Consider the following 27,625-nt stretch of genomic DNA (forward strand, 5'->3'; position numbering starts at 1 on the left):
TATCTCACAATTCTGACTATAAATCGCAATTTAGGTTAAATCACGCAATTCTGAGTAAAAAAGTAAGCATTGTGAGTTTATATCTCACAATTCTGACTTTATAACTCATAACTGCAAGTTTATATCACTCAATTCTGAGAAAAAAAGTCAGCATTGTGAGCTTTTATCTTGCAATTCTGACTTTATAAATCACAACTGCGAGTTTATATCACTCAATTCTGAGAAAAAAGTCAGCATTGTGACTTTGTATCTCGTAATTCTGACTTTATAACTTACAATTGCACGTTTTTGTAACGCAATTCTGAGAAAAATACAGAATTGCGAGATAAAAAGTCGCGATATCCTTTTTTATTTTTTATTTCATTGGCAGGCGAAAAACGGGCTTTCAAATTAAGAAGCGTACTTACGAGCATACTTGGAAATAATTTTCATTCTGTTTCTGAAAGCACTTTGTGAGGTTTAGTACAAAAGAGGACTATTTGTGACCACTGAAAATATTACATTAGCGAAATTTCACTGACAGTTATTAGTCGCTCTGTTTAAAGTAGTATGTGCATGATACTCGTCTGAGGCTAAAAAATGGAGATAGGGCCGATTGCAGAACAGCAGAACCATACGTCACAGCAGTCACACGGCAGCAGCGCCACGGCAGCAGGCTCAGACGGTAGTGGGCGGAGTCTCCATCTGAGATCGAAAGTGGGTGAAAATAATGATCAACTTATATTTTTCTATATATTTTTAAACAGTATAAACTGAGTACAAAGCTCAAACAAAAAACAAAACAAAACTTGAGCAATAGAATGTTTTTATTTAGTTAAACTATATTTTTTACCTAATCATTTCAGTATTAACCAATTTTTCATTGTACATAATACCATGTACTATACACTATACCCATCATAAACTGGATTTTCCAAAAAATATTACAAAATCAAACAAAACATATAGCACAGAAGGCACACATTTAACAACAATAATAACCACACATTACTCACCTAACTAAATTAGTTTAAACCTAAAATAAATCAAAACTCTTTAAACATGCAATTAATCCAGAGGCATGATTTGTTCACACACTCATTAAGGAAATGTCCATATCATCCTTAAATTCAAAGTGAAACATGAAGGGCTCTTTGGCCAGCAGACTCTCATCATTTGTTTCTGCCATTATAAAAGTTCATTATGTTGCTGCACATGAAATATAACGCGAATAACATTAAATAAATATTTTTTTATAAGGTTACACACTGATTATTTATAACTTAAAGCCCATTTTTCTACCCATCCGTTGGTCGCGCATATACGCCATGTTTGTAGTTTTTTTTACACTTTTTATGCGTATTTGTAGTTCTAATCAAATCCTCGTTCAACACGCAATGTGTTGTGGGCAATATAATAGCCGTTAGAGTGCGCATTAATCCGTACTTCGAATTCTAAAGGTAAATTGTAGTAGACCGTCCGGAAATCTTTGGAATACTTTTTAGGACATACCAATTCTATTTTCGAATACTATTTAGGACGGATATTTTGTGGGACCTGATTGGGCTGCAGCAGGAGACTCCGCCCACTACCGTCTGAGCCTGCTGCCGTGGCGCTGCTGCCGTGTGACTGCTGTGACGTATGGTTCTGCTGTTCTGCAATCAGTCATTATTGGAAAAATGTGTGAAAGCCTGCACATAACTGCGCAAAGGCTGCGCATTTTGATCCCCTTGAATAACCTGTCTTCTAACGCGGAAGCTGCGGTTCAAGCGCTGGGAACTGAAACCTAAAACACAAAAGGGATCCGTTCTCCGTAAATAGTTATTCTTTACGAGTGTCTTTTAAACGATGCACATTCTCCATCCTTAAAATGCATAGCACTTTGAAAAACTGGAAGAAAACGTTTGCAGATTTTGCACCGGTTACAGAGTTAACCTGTGGGGTAGTGATTGTGATCGTGCTGTCATGTGTTTTTAGTGTCATACCATATAACTTAGATATTTCAGAGCACTTTTTCAGTCTGGAGTCCAGTGCTGTCATCAGCGGCCATGGTAAGAGTTGTTTAAAACTTATAAATCACAAATGACTCCCTCAGCCCCCTTTGTCCTTCTACAAGGCACAAAAAGAAAAGTATATGTTGAACTCATTGTGTCTTAATGAATGTGTTAATCACATTATGTTGGGCAGGACATACCTTAAACACCTCAAAAGTAGAGTTTTGTGGTTTGTCGTCCATGTCTTTTACCTCTGGTGCCAACTATACATATACTTCTTAACTTTGATAGAATTCACTTTTTGGTATATTTAAAATGTAGTCTCTCTTTGAAAACGGATCAATAATATTGTTGACATATTTTTGACCAATTGTTATGAGAAAGTCCCGCCTTCAATTTGTTTAAAACTGTTCAACTGTGTTTAAAAAGTTTATTGGCTATTAAAAACAAATGGCGCTTTTCCACTACACAGTACCAGCTCGACTCAGCTCGCCTCGGCTCGACTCGACTCGGCTCGACTCGGCTCTGTTTGGTTTTCCACTGTGTAAAAGTTGTACCTGTACCTCCACAATAGTACCTGGTTGTCATAGCGACGCTGCAAGAAACTGCCGTGATGTAATCTTCTACGCGACACACACCCGCTGTCTGCACCTCCTCGTTTGACCACGGCGTATTCTTCCGAGTTGCCATAATATGTAATGGATTGGATATGTCACGCAATCTCTGGCCAAACTTTTTAAAAATGGCGGGGTTATTCTGGATACTATTGCTGGCGCGTGCAATGATGACGCAGTGACTAGTGACGATTCTCTCTGACCAATCAGCAGTCTGCTGTGTTTTCACGTCACATTTTAGTATCGCCTTAGCTCGCCTCAGCTCGCTTGGAACCTCGCCGGAGGTGGTACGAAAAAAAGTACCTGGAAGCCGGTACAGGTACAACTTTTACACAGTGGAAAACCAAACAGAGCCGAGTCGAGTCGAGTCGAGCCGAGGCGAGCTGAGGCGAGCTGGTACTGTGTAGTGGAAAAGCGCCAAAAGAGTACGTCCATTCCTCCCGATTTTATTCCAATATGTTACCCAATCAGAGAAATTGGAGGTGGGTCTTTAGCAGCTTCGACCAATGATGTGAGTTTAGGGGTGGGATTAGCTGGAAGATCAGGGTGTGTTTGAAAAACCTGTTTGGAAACAGGTCAAGCTGATCCCCGCCAAAAGAACTCTTTAGTTCCCTAATAAAGGCTAAGTAGTCTTACCTTTTTTTTTTTTTTTTTCAAACCTGTTTTTGCTTCAGATCAAAGTTTGAATAAATAATACATAAATATGCCATAAACAATTTGTAATTTTTTTTGTGTGTACAAGATGTGTTATGTATTTTTTGTTCCCTCTCTTTCACAGTCTACAAACTCTTCACCTATTTCCTCTACCACAAGAATATGACCCATTTGTTCCTAAGTGCCATCCTGATGGGGTTTCCTTGTAGTGGAGTGGAGCGAGGAATAGGAACGGTCAGATTTCTTTACCGGTCCCTGCTGCTGTTGTCCATCTGTGGACTTCTACATGTTCTGCTAGAGTCACTGCTGTTTTCCCCATCCAGTAGGAGCTCGGTAAATGGGCTCGTCCCATTAGCCATGTCTGTTCTGGGAATGATGACCATCAATTCTGCTATGCGGAAGGCGTATATTATGGGCGTCAGTGTGCCTACTGCATCTCTCCCCTGGATTATTCTAACAATTATAACCCTGTTCTTTCCAAACACTGTCTTCCTTTGCAACGTCCTGGCCATCGTTACAGGAATCTCACGTATCCTTAATCATGAAGCTAACAATCCTGTGATGTAGTTAAGTGATTAGTTGAATTTTAGAAATAAAATTTTCTGATAATTTACTCACCCCCCATGTCATCCAAGATGTTCATGTCTTTCTTTCTTCAGTCGAAAAAGAAGGTTTTTGAGGAAATCATTCCAGGACTTCTATAGGATTTCAATGGGGATCAACGGGTTGAAGATCCAAATTGCAGTTTCAAGGCAGCTTCAAAGGGCTCTACACGATCCCAGCAGAGGAACAAGAGTCTTATCCAGCGAAATGATCAATCATTTTCTAAGAAAACTAAATAATTTTAACCACAAAAGCTTGTCTTGCACTAGCTTGACTTCATGCATTATATAGTCATGTTGGAAAAGTCACGTTTGACGTAGGTGGAAATACTGAACCAGTGTTGACAAAGCGAACGTGCAAACGTCAAAAGCCCTTAACAAAAAAGTATAAAATGGCAGTGTTTGACGATTGTTGGAGGAGAAAATGGGATGAAGTTTTTCGCCCTAACCTACCTTTTTGAACCGAAGATGTGCATCGCAGAGCTAGTGCAAGATGACCATTTGTGGTTAAAAAGTATAGAAATTTGTATTGTTTTTAGAAAATTATTGATTGTTTTGCTAGATTGTTTCGCTTATTCCTCGGCTGGAACTGTGTAGAGCCCTTTGAAGCTGCATTGAAACTCAATTCTGTGAAAAAAGTCAGCATTGTTAGTTTATATCTCACAATTCTGACCTTATAACTCTTAACTGCAAATTTATATCAGGCAATCCTGAGAAAAAAGTTCTGACTTTATAAATTGCAATTGTGAGATTATATCACGAAATTCTGAGAAGAAGAGTCAGCATTGTGAGTTTTTATTTTGCAATTCTGACTTTATAAATTGCAGTGCGATTTTATATCACGCAATTCTGTGAAAAAAAAAAAAGTCTGCGTAGTGAGTTTTTATCTGGCAATTCTGACTTTATGAATCGCAATTGCAGTTTGGATCTTTAACTTGTTGGACACCATTGAAGTCCACTATACTGAGAAAAATCCTGTAATATTTTCCTCAAAAACCTTAATTTCTTTTTGACTGAAGAAAGACATGAACATCTTAAGTAAATTATCAAGACATTTTTATTCTGAAAGTGAACTTACACGTTAAATCAATGTAGAGTTGACTCCTAGTCTATTCCTTAACTTAGTACTTGTAGATGGAATGGGATGGTTTTCATTGTTAGAGATGTCAGAATCTAGAGCCTCTGTTTTAGAGAAGAAGTTCCCTTTTCGCTTGCTAAAGCAGATACCTGGTGTCCAGTTCATCCCTGCATCGACCGAAGACCGCAAAAAGCCACTTGACCTCACGTGAGTGAATAATGGAAATCGTTATGTCAAAGATTCATTTCAACCACAGAACATGGGTCTTAAAAAAATGGAACCTTTATGTTGTGTTCTGGTCATTTTGATGTGATTTTACATTTTGGGTTCCCGAAAATGCTAGTTAGTTCATTTTCAACAAGGAATACTAAATTAGGTAAAGTTTTAAATGGATAGTTCACCAAAAAATGTAAAATTCTGTCATTAATTATTCGCCCTCATGTCGTTCCAACCTGTTAAAGGTCCCATATTGTACACATTTCTGGAGGTTTATTTTAGTTGTTGATGTCCTTAAGAATATATATTTGCGGTATAAGTGCCAAAATCCATCTCAATATATTTTTACAGCTCCTTTTTTAGGAGCTCTGTCAAAAACAGGTCGATTTTGGCCCATCTAATTAATATTCATGAGCCTCTCTTCTGATTGGCCTGTTGTTTTCTGAGTGACGCACAGCCAGGCCAACCACAGGTAACTACGGTCATGTATGCTTTAGCCGAACCCAGAGCCATAGAGAGAGCCTAGCCTGCTGATACTCAACAGGATATTTCAGAATGATCATTAATGTTTTTTCTTTTTCAAACACCGAATGCAGTAAGCTACATAACTGTTGCTTTAGTAAAGCCCCTTTCACAATGCGCGCTGATTCTGGAAAATTACGGGAACGAGCGCTGTGTGAACAAAAGCCAGAACCATAAAGGCAGTGTTGTAGTGATGATGCACGTTATCATGCGACTCTTCACGACGAAAAAATAAGTGCAAAGTGGAATGAAGCGGCGATCGGGCAGAGCCAGCTCCTCACTATCAGCGCTGAAGCACAGTTTGTTCAGGTTAGTTTCAGTTTAGTGAAACGTACGCGTCGCATTACATCTCACATCTAAACGTCATGTCTTTATGGGTTGTGTGTAAAGCACGCACAGATTCCAGAAAACAACTGTGAATGAACCAAATCAAACAACTCCGGAACAAATCATGGGACACATTATCCGTGTATTTACCGGAATCGCTGTGTGAAAGAGGCTGAAGTTGACGTGCCTCTGGTCTCTTATATTCACGTTGTTCTGAAGCCAGTGCAATGATGTAGTTTCGACATCTATCGACTGAACAGGGTTTTCTCGACTTGTTTTCATGTTGTTGTTGCTTAGCAATGTTATGGACACGATATTGTCTGGGTTTGACAAAAGGAGGGTGGGACAGTGGTTGGTGCTCGGGGTGGTGACTGAAGGCGGTGACTGAGTAGATCGGACGTCACATCGTTACGGAAGTCACAGCGGCTCGTGAAAATGAACAGCCACTTTAAGCAGGCTGTGTGCAGTTTACTGTGGATTGACTGTTTTGAAACTCATATGGTAGTTACATAGCCCCTAGACCTCAGTTATCATGAAAAAAGCAAGGAAATTTCGATTTTGACAATATGGGACCTTTAAGCCTTCGTTCATCTTTGGAACACAAATACGATATTTTTGATTAAATCCAAGAGCTTTTTGTCCCTGGATAGACAGCAATGCAACTGACACATTCAAGCCTGTAAAAGGTAGTAAGGACATTGTTAAAATAGTCCATGTGACATCTGTGGTTCAACCGCAATGTTATAAAGCTACAAGAATACTTTTTTCTCAGTATATTTTCTAACTTGAAAATACTCATATTTGTAATTCCAGAGACATTCCACCAGGGTCGTACCCTGTCCAGGCCTACACTCCAGTAAATGCCGCCAATGGTCAAGTTACAGGACGTCCTCCCAACACATTCGACGGTTGGCCCGTCTCACTGTATCCTCAACAGCAACACACATTTACTTCACCTTACGCTGGAGTCGGCTTTGGTCACAATCACGGACATGGACATGGTCATGGTCACAGTCATGGATGTCATCATGGGCACAGCCCGTGTATGCCAACATCCCCATACGCTCAGCATCAGTTCAGGCCACCTCCAGTCAACATGGCAGGGCAGCCCTTTACTAAACTACCTCAACCAGGAGTGCCATTCACACCTCCAATCTCTCAGTCAGAGTCTGGAGTGTCTACATTTCCCACAACAACTTCTGGAGCCTCTGTGCCATTGTCACCCTAGAGATTTGATTGTTTGTTTGTTTGATACCTCATGTTCCTAAAATTCAGAAGGCTCCAGATGTGCAACTTTGCAACCTGGGTGATGTTTTTAATTTTTTACAGTTGCTGTTTTGCTAATTTTGTACCTTAAATTAAAAACTTGAGTAATACATTTTTTATCCTATGTTTTAATAAATTCTTTATCCATTTTATATCCACCTTTTCTTAAAGCAGAAGTAAGCCTATGGGTGAGACTTCTGGTTCATTAGTCCAGTAAACGGTAAAACTGTTTGCACTACAATTACAATATCAAGCAAAACAAGCGGTTTTGTACAGCTAAACCGGAAGCCAGACCCACACAAAGAGGCCAGACAGTGTTTGTCCATATTCTTTAATTGTCAAACATTGCATCACAATGTTGCACAAAACATCTGATATCACATGACATTTCTCTTCCCAAGCATTATTAATGGATTAAGTTTTAAAATTTTGCAAATACAAGCTCGTCTCATTTTAAAACCACAGTGTTGGGCATTTTAATGCAGTTGCAGCTTTGACTCACTAGGGGGATGAATTGAGGAGTCAGTTCTATAATCATAAGTAGAAATCAGTGGAAAAGGCATACCAGTCAAGAAAATCATAAGAAAACGAGAGAACATCTTCTCTCATTTTCTGAAATCTTCTGTTTTCAATGCACCTTTTAAAATGTTAGGAAAATACATATATTTAATACACTACCAGTCAAAAGTTTTTGAACAGTAAGATTTTTTTTAAAGAGGTTTCTTCTGCTCACCAGGCCTGCAATAAAAGCTGTAATATTGTGAAATATTTTTACTATTTAAAATAACTGCTTTCTATTTGAATAGATTTTAAAATGTATTTTATTCCTGTGATCAAAGCTATTTTCAGCATCATTACTCCAGTCTTCAGTGTCACATGATCCTTCAGAAATCATTCTAATATGCTGATTTTCTGTTAATGAAACATTTATTATTATTATCAATAGTTAAAACAGTTGAGTAAATTTTAGCAGGATTCTTTGATGAATAGAAAAATCCAAACATCAGCATTTATCTGAAATAAAAAGCTTGTGTAAAATTATGCACTACTATATACTTTTATTTAGCAAGGATGCTTTAAATTAATCAAAAGTGATGATAAAGACATTTATAATGTTTCATAAGATTTCTGTTTTAGATAAATGCTGTTCTTCTGAACTTTCTATTCATCAAAGACACCTTAAAAAAATTTACTCAGCGGTTTTCAACATAATAATAATAAATGTTTTTTTGAGCAGCAAATAAAAATATTAAAATGATTTCTAAAGGATCATGTGACTGGAGAAATGATGCCAAAAATTCAGCTTTAAAAATATTCAAATAGAAAACATTTTTTTTTTTTTAAATAGTAAAAATATTTCAGAATTGTACTGTTGTTGCTGTTCTTTGGATCAAATAAATACAGACTTGGTGAGCAGAAGAGACTTATTAAAAACAAAAACATTACATATCTTACTGTCTAAAAACCTTTGTGTAGTGTATATTCCTGTGACCATTAACACTTGACCAGTTTGCTAAAACTTAAAAAAATGGAAATAGATAGAATGTAACACAAGTCATGTTGATTGCATAATTTCTCATTCACTGCTACTCAATGTTAGTGTGAAATAATGCATAAAAAAGTGGCAGAACATTTTGAAACAACAAGAAATAAGAACGAACGAACTTCACAGGATCAAAAAACCCACGACTGACCTAAAATGTTAATTCCTGTAACACATTGTAGGATGTTTTGATACACAATATCACAAAAACAAAATCTAAAGTTTTACAGTATGTCACGAAGTGATACTTTGCAGTCTTTTCACATAATAAAACGATAGAAAGAGTATGACAACATTTCTAGATGAATATTCTTTATAAGGCCTCACTCAAAAAAAAAAAACATTTTGCATCTTTGTCCTCCATTTGCGTACACATGAACATCCAATGCAGCTTACGGTTTCATTTTAGTCAAATCAGTTTCCTATTGCAGTAGGTTGAATATCATAAACTCACCATGCTTTTGTGTGATGTTGGAGTGCAGTAGCTTTCATCAAAACTATTATATAACCATAATATATCAGTCCAGACAAATGCATGATTAATGTTTTAGCTCTAGCTTTTGGAGAAATGATGGTTTGAGGTACTGTGGCAAACATTGGTTTATCAGTTAGCTTAGCTCCAAACATCCTGTGAGTAACGGCCCTTGGTCATCAGCTTCTTGAAATAGTCCACAGCTTGAGTGTGCGTCAGGCCGCCCACCTCCTCCGCAATCTCATAGAAGGCCGTGTGCACGTCCCGAGCCATGTTACGTGCATCTCTGCAAGGACACATAATTCTCATTACATACGCGAGCAAATATGCTGCTGGAAATGATGATGTGGTTTCTAAAGACAATATGATACTGGTGAATGGCAGTATTGACCACTTTATGCTAGCAAAATCATATAATTATATGGAAGGGCTGTAATTATTTCAAGCTGTTTTATTGTTCCACTGAAATGCTGCCAGTTAACTACTAGTGCGGGTTGTGTTTATGAGAATGTTATTCATCTGTGGTAGAAGGATCTTCTGGCTCTTACCCACAAACATAGATATGGGCATTATTTGAATGAATGAGCTTCCACAACTGCTCCTTGTTTTTCTTCAGAAGATGTTGCACATAGATCTGTAAAAACAGCACAGTGCACCGAATTACTTTTCAGTTATAAACTAAAGATGGAAATGTTTAATATTGTGGAAATGATTATTCTGATCCCGCTGAAAACGATGGAAGACCAGTCATATTGGTTGTTTAGGAAGATGAATTAAGTGCGGGGAAAAAAATAAAATGAATAGTATGCAGGGCATACTAACGGTAGAACCTGTAATACTGTGAAATTACTACAATTTAAAATAACTTTTTATTTTAATGTATTTAAAAAGTCTATTATTTTAAAAACGCGCTATTCTGTCAGATTAGTGGGAAATAAACTTGCAATTGCGAAAAATATAGAGATATAAACAAACAATTCTGACTTTTTACTTGCAATTTTGAGTTTCTCTTAGAATTGCATGATGGAAAGTCAGAATAGCGGGATATAAACTTGCAATTTGCGAAAAATAAAGTCAGAATTGCAAGATATAAACTGACTTTATCTCTTGCAATTCGGATTTTTTCTCAGAATTGCTAGTTACAAAGTCAGAATAGCTGGAAATAAACATGGAATTGTGAGAAATTAAGTCAGAATTGCAAGATATAAACTCATAATTCTGACTTTTTTGCAATTTTTTCTCTGAATTGTGTGATAAAAACTCACAATTGCTGGTTATCAAGTCAGAATAGTGGGATATATTGCAAGTTTATATCTCGCAATTCATACTTTTTTTGTGATTGCTAATTATGAAGTCAGAATAGTGGGAAATAAACTTGCAATTGCAAAAAATATATATAAACTCACAATTCTGACTTTTTTCTTGCAATTTAGAATTTTTTTCTCAAAATAGCATGATAGAATATAAACTCACAATTGCTAGTGATGAAGTCAGAATGGCGGGATATAAACTTGGAATTGCGAAAAAGTCAGAATTGTGAAATATAAACTCATAATTCAGACTTTTTTGCAATTGCGAATTATGAAGTCAGAATAGTGGGAAATAAACTTGTAATTGCGAAAAATAAAAACAGAATGGCTTGATACAAACTCAATTCAGACATTTTTCTTGCAATTCAGACTTTTTTTGCAATTGCAAGTTTATTTCTCACAATTCTGACTTTTTTCTTGCAATTTTGACTTTTCTCAAAATTGTGTGATAGAAACTCACAAGTATAAGTATAAAGTCAGAATAGCAGGATATAAACTTGCAAATGTGAAGAATAAAGTCCGAATTGCAAGATATAAATAAGACTTTTTTCACAATTGTTAATTTATATCTCATTTATATTTTGTTTTTCTTGTTAACTGTTTTTCGAAACAGCTAAAACAACTGTTTCTATTTAAATATATTTTAAAATTTAATTTCAAAGCTGAATTTCAGCATCATTTTTCCAGTCACATGATCCTTCAGAAATCATTCTAATATTCTGATTTGCTGCTCAAAAAACATTTATTATTATTTTTATAATGTTGAAAACAGCTGAGCAGAATTTTTCCAGGTTTCTTTTATGAATAGATAGTTTAGAAGAACATCATTTATTTGAAATGGAAATCTTTTGTAACATTATAAATGTCTTTATCATCACTTCTGATCATTTTACAGCATCTTTGCAAAATAAAAGTAAGTTCTGTAATCTTTTTCCCAAACATGGGAGAATGGTATAGTGTATAAAGTTACTAAAGCCATTTATTTCAGATAAATGTTAATCGTGGATCTTTGAAAAAAATGTACTCAAGTGTTTTAAATATTGATGATAATAACAATATTAATAATAAATGTTTTTTGAACAGCAAATCAGCATATTATAATGATTTCTGAAGGATCATGTGACACTGAAGACTGGAGTAATGATGCAGAGAATGTAGCTTTGATCACAGGAATAAATTACATTTTAAAATATATTCAAATAGAAAAATTATTTTAAATAGTAAAAAAATGCATGCTGTATTTTGGATCAAATAATAGCTTGGTGACCAGAAGAGAATTCTGTAAAACACTCTAAAAATCATTAATCTCTAAAAAAAACTTTTGACTTGTAGTGTATCTTCTGTCCAGAATTTTAATTTTAATGCATCCCTATGTCACTCACCTTGTGCTCCTGATCTCTAGAAAAAGCAACGTTAAGCTGTGTCAGCACACCTGCCCTCTCAAACTCCTCCAGTTCCTGCTGGTACAGGAAATCTTCATTCTTATGGCGACAACCAAAGTAAAGTACAGTCTCGCCAACATCTTTCCCTGCAACAGAGAGCAAAAACCTTTACTATATTATACTACACAAACAGTGTCAAAGCAAATTTCAAGCTTCAACCTTGTTCCTTCTGCCAAGCTCTCTCCTGGATGAAGCCCATGAAGGGGGCGATACCAGTGCCAGGCCCGATCATGATTATAGGGTTACTGGGTTTGAACGGCAGGCGGAATTGGGATCTCCTAACATACATGGGAACGGTGTGTTTGTGGCCGTTATCAGTCACGTCTTTGTTCTTAAGCCAGTTGGTGGCCACACCTTTGAAGACTCTTCCTGTCTTGGTGGTGTATTCTATCACCACAGCACAGATGTGGATAGAGGTTGAATGGACCTGAAATGAGGGTGAACAAAGTTTGTCTCAAATTCAAAGTTTTGAATTCAAGGTATAATTTTGAAAAACGCAGGTTTTACCTTGCTGGAGGAGGCGATGGAATAGTATCGAGCCTGAAGTCGAGGAAGGAGCTCACACAGGTGGTCAATAGGAGGGTTCAGTGAAGATAGATCTTCTAGAATAGCCAATATGTTCCTCTCAGAATCCAAAACCCAACTTTGATACAAAGCCTTAAAGGACCAATCAGATGGTGAATAAAAATGTTCAAGGTTTACTATAGATTACTATAACGTCAGTATGGAAGCCTGTTTCCGCCACTGGGTCAGAATTGAATGATATAAATTTGGAATTCTACAAAAAAAGTCAGAATTGTGAGTGTATATTTTGCAAAGCTGACTATTTCTCAGAATGCAAGTTTATATAATTTTGTAAGTGTTTATATAGAATTGTGTGATATAAACTCACAATAATGAGTTATAACGTCAGAATTGTAATGTATAAACTGGCAATTCTGACATTTTTCTCAGAACTGTGAAACTTGTAATTGTGTTTTTATCTCAGAATTTAGAGATATTCGCAATTCTAAGAAAAAAAGTCAGAATTGTGTCTATATCTTGCAATACTGACTATTTCTCAGAATTGTGACTTTATTTCTCAGAATAGCACGTTTATAAAATTGTGTGAGAATTTATATAGAATTATGTGATATAAACTCTCACAATTGTGAGTTATAAAGCCAGTATTGCACGATATAAACTCACAACTGTGGGGGAAAAAAATTGCAGAATCTCCAATTCTGAAAACAAATTAGTCTCACAATTCTGAGTTTTTTTCTCGCATTTGACTTTGTCACGCAATACTGATTTTATAACTTGCAAATGCGAGTTAATATCACACAATTCTGAGAAATTCTGACATCTAAATTGGGACATAAATTTGCAATTCTGAGAAAAAAATCGAAGTTGTGAGTCTATATCTTGCAATTCTGACTTTATTTCTCAGAATTGTGACTATGCCTCAGAATAGCAAGTTTATAGAATTGTGTGAGAGTTTATATAGAATTGTATGATACTCACAATCACGAGTTATAAGTTCAGAATAGCAGGATATAAACTTGCAATTGTGAGAAATAGTCAGAATTACTTGCAGTTCTGACTTTTTTTGCAATTGCAAGTTTACATCTCACAATTCTGACATTTTTCTCAGAACTGTGAGATATAAACTCGCAATTACCGAACAGTCAGAACTGAGAAAAAAATGTGAATTCTGAGTTTATATCTTGCAATTCTGATTCTGAGTCTGAATTGCAACTTTATTTTTCAGAATTGCAAGTACATAGAACTGCGTAAGAGTTTTTTCCACAATTGCAAGTTTATATCTTGCAATTTAGACTTTTTTTCTCAGAACTGTGAGATATAAAGGGATATAAGGAATATAAAGGGATATAAGGGATATAAATTTGTAAATCTGTGAAAAAAAAGTCAGAATTGAGAGTTTATATCTTGGAAATTTTGACTTTATTTCTCAGAATTGCATGATATAAACTCGCAGTTGCAAGTTAGAAAGTTAGTACTGCGAATTGCGAGATTGATGTTTTCAAAATTGGACATTCTGCAAGTTTTTTTCTCGCAGTTGCAAGTTTATATCATGCAATGCTGGCTTTATATCTCACAACTGTGAGTTTATATCACACAATTCTATATAAATTCCCACGTAATTCTATAAACTTGCTATTCTGAGAAATAAAGTCACAAATCTGAGAAATAAAGTCAGTATTGCAAGATATAGACACAATTCTGACTTTTTTCTCAGAATTGCGAATATCTCTCAATTCTGACTTTATAACACAATTGCAAGTTTATATTTCACAGTTCTGAGAAAAAAGTCAGAATTGCGAGAAAAAAGTCAGAATTGCAAGTTTATATATCACAATTCTGACGTTATAACTCAGTATTGTGAGTTTATATTACGCAATTCTATATAAACTCTTACACAATTCTATAAACTTGTAATTCTAAAAAAAATAAAGTCAGCTTTGCAAGACATAAACTCACAATTCTGACTTTTTTCCTAGAATTCCAAATGTATCTCTCTCAATTCTGACGTTATAACACGCAATTGTGAATTTATGTTACAATCCTGAGAAAAATGTCAGAATTGCGAGTTTTTATTAAGCAGAACTGTGAGGTAAAGGTTGCAGTTACCTTTTTTTATTTTTTATTCAGTGGCGGAAACAGGCTTCCATGTCAGTGATTACGAGAAGATCCTAACCTTTCCTTCAGGTGAAGCAGACGCCATCTTGCGCATATTCTCCTGTTCCTGTGGATCAGAGGCGTACTGCGCGAGTTCATACAGCACGTTTGTCCGAGGCGTGCTGTTGATGTCAAGGTAATGGGTCAATGCCGTGCGGTACGTGGTTGGACAGGGGAACGGGTGCTTTTTATTAGACTCCTCTGCGGAATTTAAAAAACATTATTAGCAACTATAGTATGTTACAATATATATAAAAACATATTCTGACTGTTTAATTATACAATATGAATTTTAGATATTAGTACATACCATCCAGATTTTTAAGAGAGATTACAGTATCAAGATCTACTCCAAGTCTCTCTCCTAGTCTATTGACCACCGCTGCATCATTTGTGGGGTAAACAGCAACATGGTCTCCAGCATCATATCTGCCAAGTTTGGTAATTAACTGATCAATATGTGAACATTAAAAAATACTCAATAGTGAACCTACAATGTATAGTCTGCATGCGCATGTCTTTATTACACCTTAAAAACAAAAGGAGGAAAGAAACTGTATTTAATATAAAGTATAATAAAATCATTTTTATATAATAACATAATAAACTGTATTAATACTCTTTATGTAATACAAAATAATAATAATAATCATGATAAAGGCTTAATTTTCTTTCTACAAAATACTTTTTCTTTTTTGCTTTTGGGGTAAATTGTGACCTGGAAGTATTTTCATAAGATTGACCTAAACAAGTCTATTACGCATACCTGATTTTAGAGTCAGTGATATCTAACTCGATGTGCATCAGGTGCCGGTTTCCTCCTTTGTTCAGTTTACGATTAACAGTCACAGGTGAAAGGAAAGGATTTTTTGAGTCAAACGGTCTGCACAAATCAAATAAATAACAAAGCAATCAGATAAACGCTGTAGTATAACATTTCAATATATCACTTAAACCTATTGAAATGACTATAGAAATTATTTGCAAAACCAAAGGTCATTTTACAAACTTAAACAATAACAATAGAAGCATAAAATGTACTCTCAGATCAAGAGTGATCTTTTAAAATACCGATCGGTGTCAACCAATCACGTAGTTGAAAGAGATGAACTCACGGTTTCTGTGTCTGAAAGCTTTTGAGCCGCCCCATCTCTCCGGTGTACACTTGATTCATATTGATGTCATTATGAACCACCAGTTCAAACTGCCGAATGCTGAAAGAACACAAAAAGGATTGGAGATCTCATCCAAGCCTGCATTTAAAGCATTCAAAACACCTATGATGTTTAATAAGATGCAAAAACCTATTCAAAGCAGGACAGGGGAGGTTTTTGTTATGGAAGAGAACATGATAAATAGATTTACTTCCTCTAATATGGAGATGAGACACTGCATGTGTTGTACGGACACAAAATACCCATCAAATAAACATCACATTTGAACTAGACAATCTCACACAGCTGGTCTGCTCTTTTAAATTCTACTATTTAATGCTTATCAATACAAGACTGTATATTGCAGACTAAATTACAAGACAATCACATTAAGAACAAAAAAAGGAAATAAAAATAATACCTGCTGTCTTCTCCTGTGGCCTCCACGCCAAAGAACTCACAGACCGCAGGCCAGAACTGTTCCTTCCAAGAGATAAAATCCTCCTCCAAGCTACAAATGATGTCAGATTAAATAATCAGGACAAGCAATGAAAGTGAATTAAAACAGGACAAAATGCACGTTATTTACTTACTTGCAGTCATCATCCCCGAGGCCCAGGTCAAAGACCCTTTTTCCCCCAAGTTCAGCAATCCTCTTGTCTGTATACTTGCCCATGGCGTTGAAGTGCTCATATGTTTTATTTCCTAAACCAAACACCTAAGGAAAAATGTGCAGAAAACGAGTCAATCAGACCAATTTGGAGTAGACATCACAATTACATCAGAAAAACATTGCAGAAAACTCTGGTAAACAGAGGTAAACGGGTAAAATCCATGGAATAAGAGAAAAATATATATATTTTTGTGCCTTTTAATGTCAAAATCGAAATGCAAAAAAACGTTTGTAGAATACTGTCATCAAAGATGCCATTTGAAGCTACACGCAGACATTTAAATGGACATACTATCCACATACTACACTCTACTTTTAAAGCATACATTTGATTTAAACAATAGGTCTACATAATATTCACATATGCTGTTTATAGGGGACGTATTGTTTTAGCCCTACAGTTACAGCATGAAATATTATTTAAACCCATTACTATTAACATTTTACATAACATTTATTTATTTTATCTCTCCTAATTCAGACTTTATAACTCGATTTAACTCAAAAATAGTGAGTTTGTCAATTCTGAGGAGAAAAAAAGCCAGAAGTGTGGGATATAAACTCCTATTCTGAGCCGAGGGGAAAAGAGAGAATGACAAGTTGTTTTTCTTTATTAGAGTTGTGAGATATAATATCAGAATTGTGAGAATAAAGCCAGAATTTTGAAATATAAAATCAAATTTAACAATTCCATGGCTCTATAGACTGGCACTTGAAAACCATAATTTTCTGCCACCAGCCACAAAAAAAAAAAACATTATCCCTGTTTCAGATCTATCCCACTAACGTCAATTTCGTTGAATAACATGGCTTATCGCTGGGTGTCAGGCTCTTGCAATATGTGGAGAACATTTTGAAAATGACATCTAATCAATATGATCTATAATCTTTGTAAATCAAACTATTTTGTACTGTATTTGTTTAATTCTCTAGCTGTAAAGGATATCTCTAGGTTTTCTGCAACCATGATGCACGCGCATCCCGAATGTTTACAAACCAATATATGGTCTATACTTTAAAGTGTTAGTATCAACTAAAAACATTAAAATTGCCTTTTTTTAAAGAAACCCTGTGTATTAAACTTGTATGGTTTAATATAATGTAAATGATGTTTCTTACTGACATATGTAGTACAAAACCCATGAAAGATTTATGTTATTTAAAAATCCATATTATTTTAGACATATTTTGGACTATGAGTGGCGCCTTCATTTTGATGACATGAAATGGTTGCACTCAGTGACGTACTGGCGCTACCTGTTGCTATTTTTACCACAACACAACTGATATGATGCCACATTAGGTTGTAATTTTCAGTGAAAGGGCATCAAGAGAAGCCATGCAAGTCTTCACTGCTTTCCTAGCGATAAGAAGCGGAGAAAAGAATAGGAAGATGCATATGAACAAATAAAACTTCCTAAAGACCAGCGTCTTTGTTCTCTCCACTTTAGCCCTAATGCCCTTGAGGCTTTTATTAGACCACAGCTACTGAGAGAGCTCACAAACGGCAGAGACAAGAAGATGCCATCCTGACAGGATGTAAACATGCCGATGCTTGTCACAAAGCCACAGCCACTGAAGAAGTTTCTCAGCGTGGATTTCACTCGATATCCAGGGGCATTTAGACTCATTGTGGGGAAAAAAAATGATGGAACGGCATTTGGTTTAAGCCTATGCTTATATCCATCACCACCTGTAAAGTCTTTCAGTAGCTGTGGTCATCGCAACAGTTATGTTGTGGTAAAAATATTGTAAGTTTGGTACAACAATCTTAGTTTCTACTCTTTTTTAAATGTTCATTTGTAAAATTAAGGGGGAAAAAAAGTCACACATAAGCACAATTCATTTTTATACTAATATACACTGCCATTCAAAAGTTTGGGATCAGTAAGGCTTGTAATGTTTTTAAATAAGTCTCTTATGCTCATCAAGGCTGCATTTATTTAATTAAAAATACAGAAAAAAACAGTAATATTGCGAAATGTTATAATAATATAAAATAATGGTTTCTATATTAATATACTTTAAAATATGATTTATTTGTGTGTTGCAAAGCTGAATTTCCATTAGCCATTACTCCAGTCTTCAGTGTCACATAATCCTTCAGAAATCATTCTAATAGGCTGATTTAGTATTAGAATTATCTGTTGTTTTAAAACCTGGGATTCTTTGATAAACACATTTGTAAAAAGAACAGATTTATTCAAAAGTCTTTCCTATCACTTTTTATCAATTTAACACATCCTTAATGAATGAAAGTATTAATTTCTTCCAAAAAAGAAACTTTTGAACAGTAGTGTATATTGTTACAAAATATTTCTTTTTTAAATAGATGATGTTCTTTTAACTTTTTATTCATCAAAGAATTCTGAAAAACAGTATCACAGGTTCCAAAATATTTTTAGCAGCACAACTGTTTCCAGCACTGACAATAAAACAGCATATTAAAATGATTTTTGAAGGATCGTGTGAAACTTAAGACTGTAGTAGTGATGCTGAAAACGCTGAAAACCACCTGTAAAGTCTTTCAGTAGCTGTGGTCATCGCAACAGTTATGTTGTGGTAAAAATAGCAACAGGTAGTGTCAGTAGCTCACCAAGTGCATCCATTTTACGTCATTGAAATAATGGTGCTCCCATAATCCAAAATATGTATAGAACAATGTGGATTTTTAAAAAAACATAAATCTTTCATGGGTTTCCTACTACAAATTACAGTAAAAAAATATAAGGTTTTACGCAAACGTTCAAAACTTTCTCTCCAGTTTAAAAAGATCTCACTGAGATACGAGTTGCCAAATGGAAATGGAAACAAAACCTAAATTATGACTTCTGGAGAATGACTTCTTTATGATTACAACTCACTTCAATGCATTAGACTAAAATGCTAAAGAATTATGAATTCTTTGCTTCTTTTAACCTCCTCTGCCTATCTATCAGTCCCACAATCATATAACACTGTAGACGTACTGCAGTGATGTTTCCAACCACATGTTTTATCACGCTGTCCCACCCCAACCACATAAAAGCATCTGAGAACGCTAGACTGAAACCACAAGGCTTTCATCCAGAATACAGGTCCAACTTAAGCGTAGCTTGGACACCCATGTCTCTAGAATCAAAGTAATAGAAGACCCAGTGATCCGGTTCCATCTGAAAGAGTCCCGCTAAGAGAGAGGTTCCGCTGGGATGGAGCTCTAGCTTTGTTTGGCTGGGCCAGATGTTTCCATTTGGTGAGAGAGAACTGATGAGGATTCCATGGGCCCCTTAACTACGGGACAGCCTCGGGCTCAGGCTTGTTAAGAGCTTCACCGACTGCCCAGGAAATAGGTACCACTCTATAAAAAGACCAGGAATTTTTGAGGGTGCCCATAGATGGAATCTCTTGAGCTGAGTTTACTCACCACGGAAATGAATTCGATTTAGCTTTAGATTTCTAGCACTTTTCTGATGCTGGATTGTTACTCACAGCAAAATTGACTCCTTCTAGATCGTCATCAGCTCCTTGCAACCAATCATAGAACTCCTGAGCATTGTCTGTGGGGTCTCCTTCTCCATAGGTTGCCATGCAGAACACAGCCATGGAATTAGGAATCTCTTTCAGTCTAGACAGCTCGGACTGCGAATGGGAGATTATAATGACAAAAGTCAAAAGAGTTGAAAACTATTCAGTTCTATTCTTGATTGATTGATTTTTAATAGTGTGCATTAAACTGGAATCAATACTGGTCAACGTACCATGTCATACTCCTCTGGATCAGCGGCCATGCCTTTCATGCCGTAGCGATGGGCATCTTTTGCCAGTCGGTTAGCGAATTCCTCACCAGTCCCTGTTTGGGACCCGTAAAACACCACAATGTTTCGGTTCTAGAATGGGAAGATGTAGAAATCAAACACAATGGAACTTTTTTATTTCATTGTTCAAGGTGGTGAAATTTTTTACGAAATTAGTATGTGATCTCACCGTTTTCTTCATTTTCTCAATAAAGCTGCTCTCAGTTATAGGTGGTGGTCTATACAGGGAAAAAGAAGAAAACAAGAAAAAAGAGAGAAAGAACACACATGTGAAAAGGCTGAAAGGCATGCCAGACCAATTCTTTCGGCAATGAATAGGGGATTGAGCCATTCATTTCTCTGCCTTTTCCACACAGGAGAACTTCCTGAAGTTCACACCCCTCTGAGAGCACCACCGCATTAGACCACGTCTGCTTTCAGTCATTGTTCAACTAATGAAAACCACAAACTTTCATGTTAATTCAACAATGAAGAACAGAAGGTAGCCTGCCAGCGCAAAAAACGTTCTTAAACATTGTAAGTTTGGTACAACAATCTTAGTTTCTACTCTTTTTTTAAATGTTCATTTGTAAAATTAAGGGGGGAAAAAAGTCACACATAAGCACAATTCATTTTTATACTAATATACACTGCCATTCAAAAGTTTGGGATCAGTAAGGCTTGTAATGTTTTTAAATAAGTCTCTAATGCTCATCAAAGCTGCATTTATTTAATTAAAAATACAGAAAAAAAACATTAATATTGCGAAATGTTATAATAATATAAAATAATGGTTTCTATATTAATATACTTTAAAATATGATTCATTTCTGTGTTGCAAAGCTGAATTTCCATTAGCCATTACTCCAGTCTTCAGTGTCACATAATCCTTCAGAAATCATTCTAATAGGCTGATTTAGTATTAGAATTATCTGTTGTTTTAAAACCTGGGATTCTTTGATAAACACATTTGTAAAAAGAACAGATTTATTCAAAAGTCTTTCCTATCACTTTTTATCACATCCTTAATGAATGAAAGTATTAATTTCTTCCAAAAAAGAAACTTTTGAACAGTAGTGTATATTGTTACAAAATATTTCTTTTTTAAATAGATGATGTTCTTTTAACTTTTTATTCATCAAAGAATTCTGAAAAACAGTATCACAGGTTCCAAAATATTTTTAGCAGCACAACTGTTTTAATAAAACAGCATATTAAAATGATTTTTGAAGGATCGTGTGAAACTTAAGACTGTAGTAGTGATGCTGAAAATTCAGCTTTGATCAAAGAAATATATGTATATATTTTTATTAAATTTATATATATATTTATTATATATTAAAAATAGAAAAACATTATTTTACGTCGTAATAATATTTCACAGTATCACATTTTTTCTGTATTTTTGATCAAATAAACAAAGTCTTCATGAGCATAAAAAAACAAAAATAATTTTAATAAATTATGAATTTGAATATTGTTCAATAGTTGAGTCAACAGAAATTAAAACATTAAATGCTTTAATTTTTTAAATAAAACAGTAAAGACAAGGTGTTTTTTAACATTCTACTCATTAAAAAAACTGTAAAAACGTATTATAGTGTTCATGAAAATATTAAGCAGCACAACTCTTTTTAACACTGATAAAAAATATAAAAATGCCGCAAATCAGTATATTAGAATGATTTCTGAAGGAATTATAACAATAAAAACTGAAGTAATCATGCTGAAAATTCAGCTTTGCATCACAGGAATAAATATACAAAAAATAGAAAACTGCTAATTTATATTGTAATAATATTTTACAATATTATTTTTTTACTGCATTTTTTAATCAAATTAATGTAGCCCTAGTGAGAGTTCTTTCAAAAACTTCAAAAAAATCTTCTAGATACCGAACTTTTCGACAATAGTGTCCAAACTTTGTCCAAAACTTTTGACTTTGTAGAGTTCAGGTTTAGGGTATATAATGTATAGAATCAAACTATGAAATGAATAAACACAACCATCATTGCACTGGCAGAACTTCACAATGCAAAACAACGGATTACTCCCCCTACATACTTCTCATAGAGAATCCATGCAGCATTCCACAAAACAGTCATACCAAGAACAGTGTGTTGCACTATAAGCATTCCCTAAGCGCAAAAAAATTATTACACAAAACTCACAAACAGCACCTGAAAGATCTATCACAACAGAAGCAACATCGGTTAAACATCTATCTGTCCCGGACTAACCTCTCTGCAGCGGCCAGTCTGTCCTGAGGCAAAGAGAACATGCATCCCATGACTGGGGAAAAGACCCTGTCCTTTAGGGTCCAGCATACAGAGCACTTTAGTCTCTAAGAGGTTCAACTCAAGCCCTCAGAAAGTCCTTTGGCTTGCGTAAAAGTTCATTAGGAGGCTCCGTAAAAAACACATCGCTCTTCAGCGCAGGAAAAGGGGGTGTGAGGAAGGCAAGGATCTGAGACGGTCTCTCTCTCTCTCTCTCTCCTGCCATCTGGCCAGAGCACAGCGGTTGCAAAGCAACAGGAATATACAACATTTCCCATGGATCTCTGCTGCACAATGCTGTTACTAAACCGTAATCCTAAATGCACACACGCAGATAAACATGCATAAAAACTTCAATGCTCTTGCCAACACAAACACGAGGAGTTCATTCCCTCCTTCTCCCAGTCTGAGAAAATACTAAAGAGCACTAAAACAAAAGCCAATCTAAATTTCTGGATTTAATTCAGTTTTTCTTTTTTTGCAATGCGTTTTACTGCAGACACCACATCAGAAATGCATTTGATTAAAACAAGTAAAGAAGAAAGACTTGTGGAGTTGTTCAAGACTTTGGCAGGATGGCTTGGACTGGCCGCGATCCTTCAATGTGAGTAATGTGAACCAGGAAGCGGAGAGAATTGGAAAAGGTTATCCTTTCCTGCTCGCTGAACATGTCTTCCTGACACTACAGATATCACAACACTACACATCATTTCCGCCTGTTTGCTTATCTGTTCTTTATGTATTGCTGTTTTTGTATTTCTTTTTCAAAAAACACAAATAAAATATTGAAAAGTGATTTATGTCAGGAGAAGCTGTGCACACTTCCGTTCAAAACGTACCTTTCTGAAAGTCTGTAATGTTCACCAAGTCTGCATTTATTTGATCAAAAACACAGTGAAACAGTAATACTACTGTGAAATATTATTACAATTTAAAACAAGTGTTTTCCCTGTCATTCCATTTTAAAATGGAATTTATTCCTAGGATGCAAAGCTGACGTTTTCAGTGCCACGTGATCCTTCTGAACTCATTCTAATATGCTGATTTATTATTAGAATTATCTATGTTGTTTTAAAACATGGGATTCTTTGATAAATACATTTGTACATTTTGATGAAATCAAAGAGCTTTTTGACCCTGCATTGACAGTAACTCAACTACCACATTCAAGGCCCACAAAGGAAGTGTGGACATAGATAAATATCAGTTGTTTAAATGTTATTTTATTAAGCTACAGTGCCTTGCGAAAGTATTCATATCCGTCTTTTTTCACATTTTGTTATGTTGCTGCCTTATGTTAAACTGCTTTAAATTACTTTTTTCCAACATCAATCTAGACTTCATACACCATAATGGCAAAGCAAAAAGCAACATCTTAACATCTTTACAAATTTATAAAAAAAAAACTTAAATGACTGCATTGCGTAAGTATTCATACCCTTATCTGGGAGAGTTAAAATTTGACTCAAGAGCATTCACATTGCTTACAGTGAAGCTAATCTGTGGCAAATTCAGTTGAACTGGTATGATTTGGAAAGGCACACACATCCTAATAAAAGATCTTACAGCTGTACAGCTCAGAGACAGAACTGCATCAAGCCACACATCTGGGGAAGAGTTCAGAAAAAAATTCTGCTGAATTGAAGGATCACAGAAGCATGTAAAGAGACTCATCAGAGTAGAAGCTCATCAACGCACCAAAATATTGAGATAGCCTTAATGAAAACCCAGTCCAGAGCATTCAGAATATCAGACTGGGCAGAAGGATCACCTTCCAACAGGAAGGAATGACACTTAGCACACAGTAAGAGTGGCTTATAGACAACTCTGTGAATGTTCTTGTGTGGCCCAGCCACAGCCTGGGCTTGAACCCAATCAAACATTTCTGGAGAAACCTGAAAATGTCTGCCAGAACACATCCAAGCTGACAGAGCTTGAGAGGCGAAGAGGTGAGCCGAAGAATGTCAGATAATCTGCAAATGTTGATGTGCAGATCTTGCTGCATCATACCTAAAAAGACTTGAGGCTGTAAAGATTCAGCTAAGTATTGAGTTAAGGGTATGAATACTTATGCAATGTACTCATTTCAGTTTTTAATTATTTTTTTTTTTAAATCACGAAGTTGTGACAATTCAGTTTTGCTTTGATATTATGGTGCATGGAGTGTAGATTGATGTGGGGAAAAAATCATTTAAACATAAGACAGCTATATAAAACATGAAAAAAAATTAAAGGGTATAAATACATTTTATGAGCAAAGAAAATATACATATGTTGAAGACTGACACGGTCTACATGGAAGAGAACAAATTGTTGAATAAAGTCGTTATTTATGTTTTCTTTGTGCACAAAAAGTATTTTTGTAGCTTCATAAAATTACAGTTAAACCACTGCAGTGCATTGCAGTGGTGTCTATGCAGGGTGGGAAAGCTTTTGGATTTAATTAAAAAATTCTTAATTTGTGTTCTGAAGAAGAACGAAGGTCTTACAGGTTTGGTATGACATTTTTTTAATGGTACCTTAACGCTAAAGTCATCAGGCCTTTCATTGTTTTCAAGGGTAATAGGTCACAAGTTTAACACACAACATGACAACTGACTAGGATTATAAGGAGCATTCAGGAACAGTAACATCCTGTGACTCCACCTGAACAAACAGTGCTCATTTTCAACTGCATATAACCCTTCTGTTTATTACACAGCTCAGTTTAATGTTTGATATCACTAAGTAAGTCATCGGCGTGTCTGTACAGCGCTGTAAAAACCAAACAGGAAATTCACTTTTCCCGACTTGACATGTATGAAAATTTGTGAACAAAGAAGTAGCTGTTAGCATTCACAATGACACATAACCACTGTGTATATGAACTGTGTCTCAGCTGCTACAGACCATAACACTGAGACAGAATGTAATGCACGCACATTCTCTCAATCCCATGATGTCAACACTTCGCAATGTTGGAACCCATGACCAAGTGAACCACAATGTGCTTTAGGAACGAGCCATGGTGCAGAATCAACCAGAAACAACACTTTGTTCAAACAAGGCCAAAGGTCTACGGGGAGAAAAACTATAAACGGGCCGTCCAACAAAAATATTATCACAAATTGAAGCCCTGTAACAGTTTCTGCCATGGACTGTAATGCATAAGCTCATTTTGTAACTTTATCATTTGCATTTACACTTTTGTGGGGTGGAACACAGTTGAAACACAGTTATATTGTGCTTCACAAAACCGTTTCAAGGCTCTGATCAACATTTCAGTCATGCAGAAAAATTTGCGTGGGTGTAATATTTCCCTCTTGAGGACAATTGAAGGGGGAAAGGGAGTTACAAATCAAGCACTTACGGTGCATTGAATGGCTTAATATCCAGAACAGGCTCTGGCTTTTTTCGGAAGAAGAACCAGTAGATAAGTAGTCCTACGATTAGAGAGAAGAGAAAGATGTCCAGAGAGCTGAGAAGAGGCTCCGGAGTCTGATCCTGATCCGAGGACAGCTGGGATTCACTGTCCTCCATTTTCACAGAATTCAGAAAGCAGATATGTCTGCAAAAACAGATTGATTTTATCATTAGTATCAGTCTACAATCATATTTAAAATCTAAATCAAATTTATCATTTTTGTGATAAATACTATAGACAGACAGTATTGATAGATGGTATAGATTAAAACTTTTTTTTTTTTTTTACAATTTAACTTGAATAGTTTGGCCATGTAGTTGACATAACGTGACCCTGGACCACAAAACCAGTCTTAGGTAGCAATAGCCAAAAATACATTGTATGGGTTAAAAATATAGATTTTTATGCCAAAAATCATTAGGATATTAAGTAAAAATCATGTTCCATGAAGATATTTTGTAAATTTCCTACTATAAATATATCAAAACTGAATTTTTGATTAGTAATATGCATTGCTAAGAACTTTATTTGGACAACTTTAAAGGCGATTTTCTCAGTATTTTGATTTTTTTTTTTTTTTGATTTCAGATTTTCAAATAGTTGTATTTCGGCCAAATATTGTCCTATCTCAACAAACCATACATCAATGGAAAGCTTATTTATTCAGCGTTTCTCAGTTTCAAAAAGTTGACCCTTATGACTGGTTTTGTGGTCACATATATACACCTTACGTCTAAATACACTGACAAACAATAAAATGTGTGACTTTTTGTCATGTTGTGCCCTCTTTTGAACACTCAATGTAATTACATAATGATGACTAGTTCCAAAACAACCTTTCCTTTGAAGGACTTTCGTCAATTTCTAACGAATTTCATTTATCACCACATCAGTTCCCTACATAGAAACTTTTATCTTGATAACAGCTATGGCGTGTTACAAAATAGCCCTTATCTCTTAAAAAAGCAGAAGTACTGTAGTACTAACATGTTTTCTAGCTATTAACATGGCGTTGTTTAAATGCTTTGACGTCCATGGTACGTGAATATATTAATCATTTAGTATCGCGTAGCAAAGTTACATTGTGTACCATCTGATACTATCACTGTACAATGCTATCACCGCCATAGTGCTTTTTGTCAGGGCAGACATACGGCTGTATGTTCACTTTTTGTTTAGGACTTAACAAAAGGATTGGCAATGCACTAATAGGAAAGGATATTATTATAATTCAACAGTTACACAACAGAATATACACTAAAAACACATACCTCCGGTTAGCTGAAGCAAGGCACACAGCAAAGCTTACGTCACATTGAAACGCCGGGTTGCCAGGCGCAAATTCAAATATCCCTCGCGTATTGTATCCCTAGGTATAAATTAGTAGTCTAACTTTGAACAGATGGTACTTTTTTCTTTGTAACGTGTTTTTCAAAATGTTTTTAGTTTTATTCTATCGTATTTGTCCATTGCGCCATTTTTTCCCGCTTAGAACTGAGGACGTATTGTCCGTATCCTAAGTTATTTGGCAACTATGCTTTATGAGTTTAGTTCAAATAAGAAAATAACATAATTAAAAGCTCAGTAAAGTAATTTCTTTACTTTTTGTTTGACATTTGGATTAAAATGCAAGCTCAAGTCTTTTACA

General features: G+C 35.5%; 2 protein-coding genes across 3 annotated transcripts; one reads left to right on the forward strand and one right to left on the reverse strand.

Moving 5' to 3' along the window:
• The first annotated feature begins 1,741 nt into the window (after positions 1 to 1,741).
• On the forward strand, positions 1,742 to 7,404 carry rhbdd2 (rhomboid domain containing 2). The gene is made up of 4 exons (XM_073830128.1): positions 1,742 to 2,030; positions 3,366 to 3,770; positions 4,978 to 5,128; positions 6,800 to 7,404. The coding sequence occupies exons 1-4, from the start codon at positions 1,850 to 1,852 to the stop codon at positions 7,212 to 7,214; spliced, it is 1,152 nt and encodes a 383-aa protein (XP_073686229.1). The 5' UTR covers positions 1,742 to 1,849; the 3' UTR covers positions 7,215 to 7,404.
• A 158-nt stretch (positions 7,405 to 7,562) lies between these two features.
• Positions 7,563 to 27,319, reverse strand: pora (P450 (cytochrome) oxidoreductase a). 2 transcript variants are annotated; one of them, XM_073829435.1, is made up of 16 exons: positions 27,249 to 27,319; positions 25,924 to 26,121; positions 20,489 to 20,537; positions 20,263 to 20,391; positions 19,994 to 20,143; positions 16,446 to 16,570; positions 16,274 to 16,363; positions 15,814 to 15,912; positions 15,465 to 15,581; positions 15,009 to 15,127; positions 14,718 to 14,899; positions 12,527 to 12,676; positions 12,179 to 12,446; positions 11,960 to 12,105; positions 9,816 to 9,901; positions 7,563 to 9,553 (listed from the first exon to the last, which is right to left on the reverse strand). In XM_073829435.1, the coding sequence occupies exons 2-16, from the start codon at positions 26,091 to 26,093 to the stop codon at positions 9,409 to 9,411; spliced, it is 2,025 nt and encodes a 674-aa protein (XP_073685536.1). In that variant the 5' UTR covers positions 26,094 to 26,121; positions 27,249 to 27,319; the 3' UTR covers positions 7,563 to 9,408. The 2 variants fall into 2 exon arrangements, with proteins under 2 accessions (XP_073685536.1, XP_073685537.1); XM_073829436.1 differs by lacking the exons at positions 25,924 to 26,121; positions 27,249 to 27,319 and adding an exon at positions 22,539 to 22,748.
• Positions 27,320 to 27,625: the final 306 nt, after the last annotated feature.

This window comes from Garra rufa, chromosome 23 (assembly GCF_049309525.1).
Source record: "Garra rufa chromosome 23, GarRuf1.0, whole genome shotgun sequence".
In the NCBI taxonomy this organism is placed as follows: domain Eukaryota; kingdom Metazoa; phylum Chordata; class Actinopteri; order Cypriniformes; family Cyprinidae; genus Garra; species Garra rufa.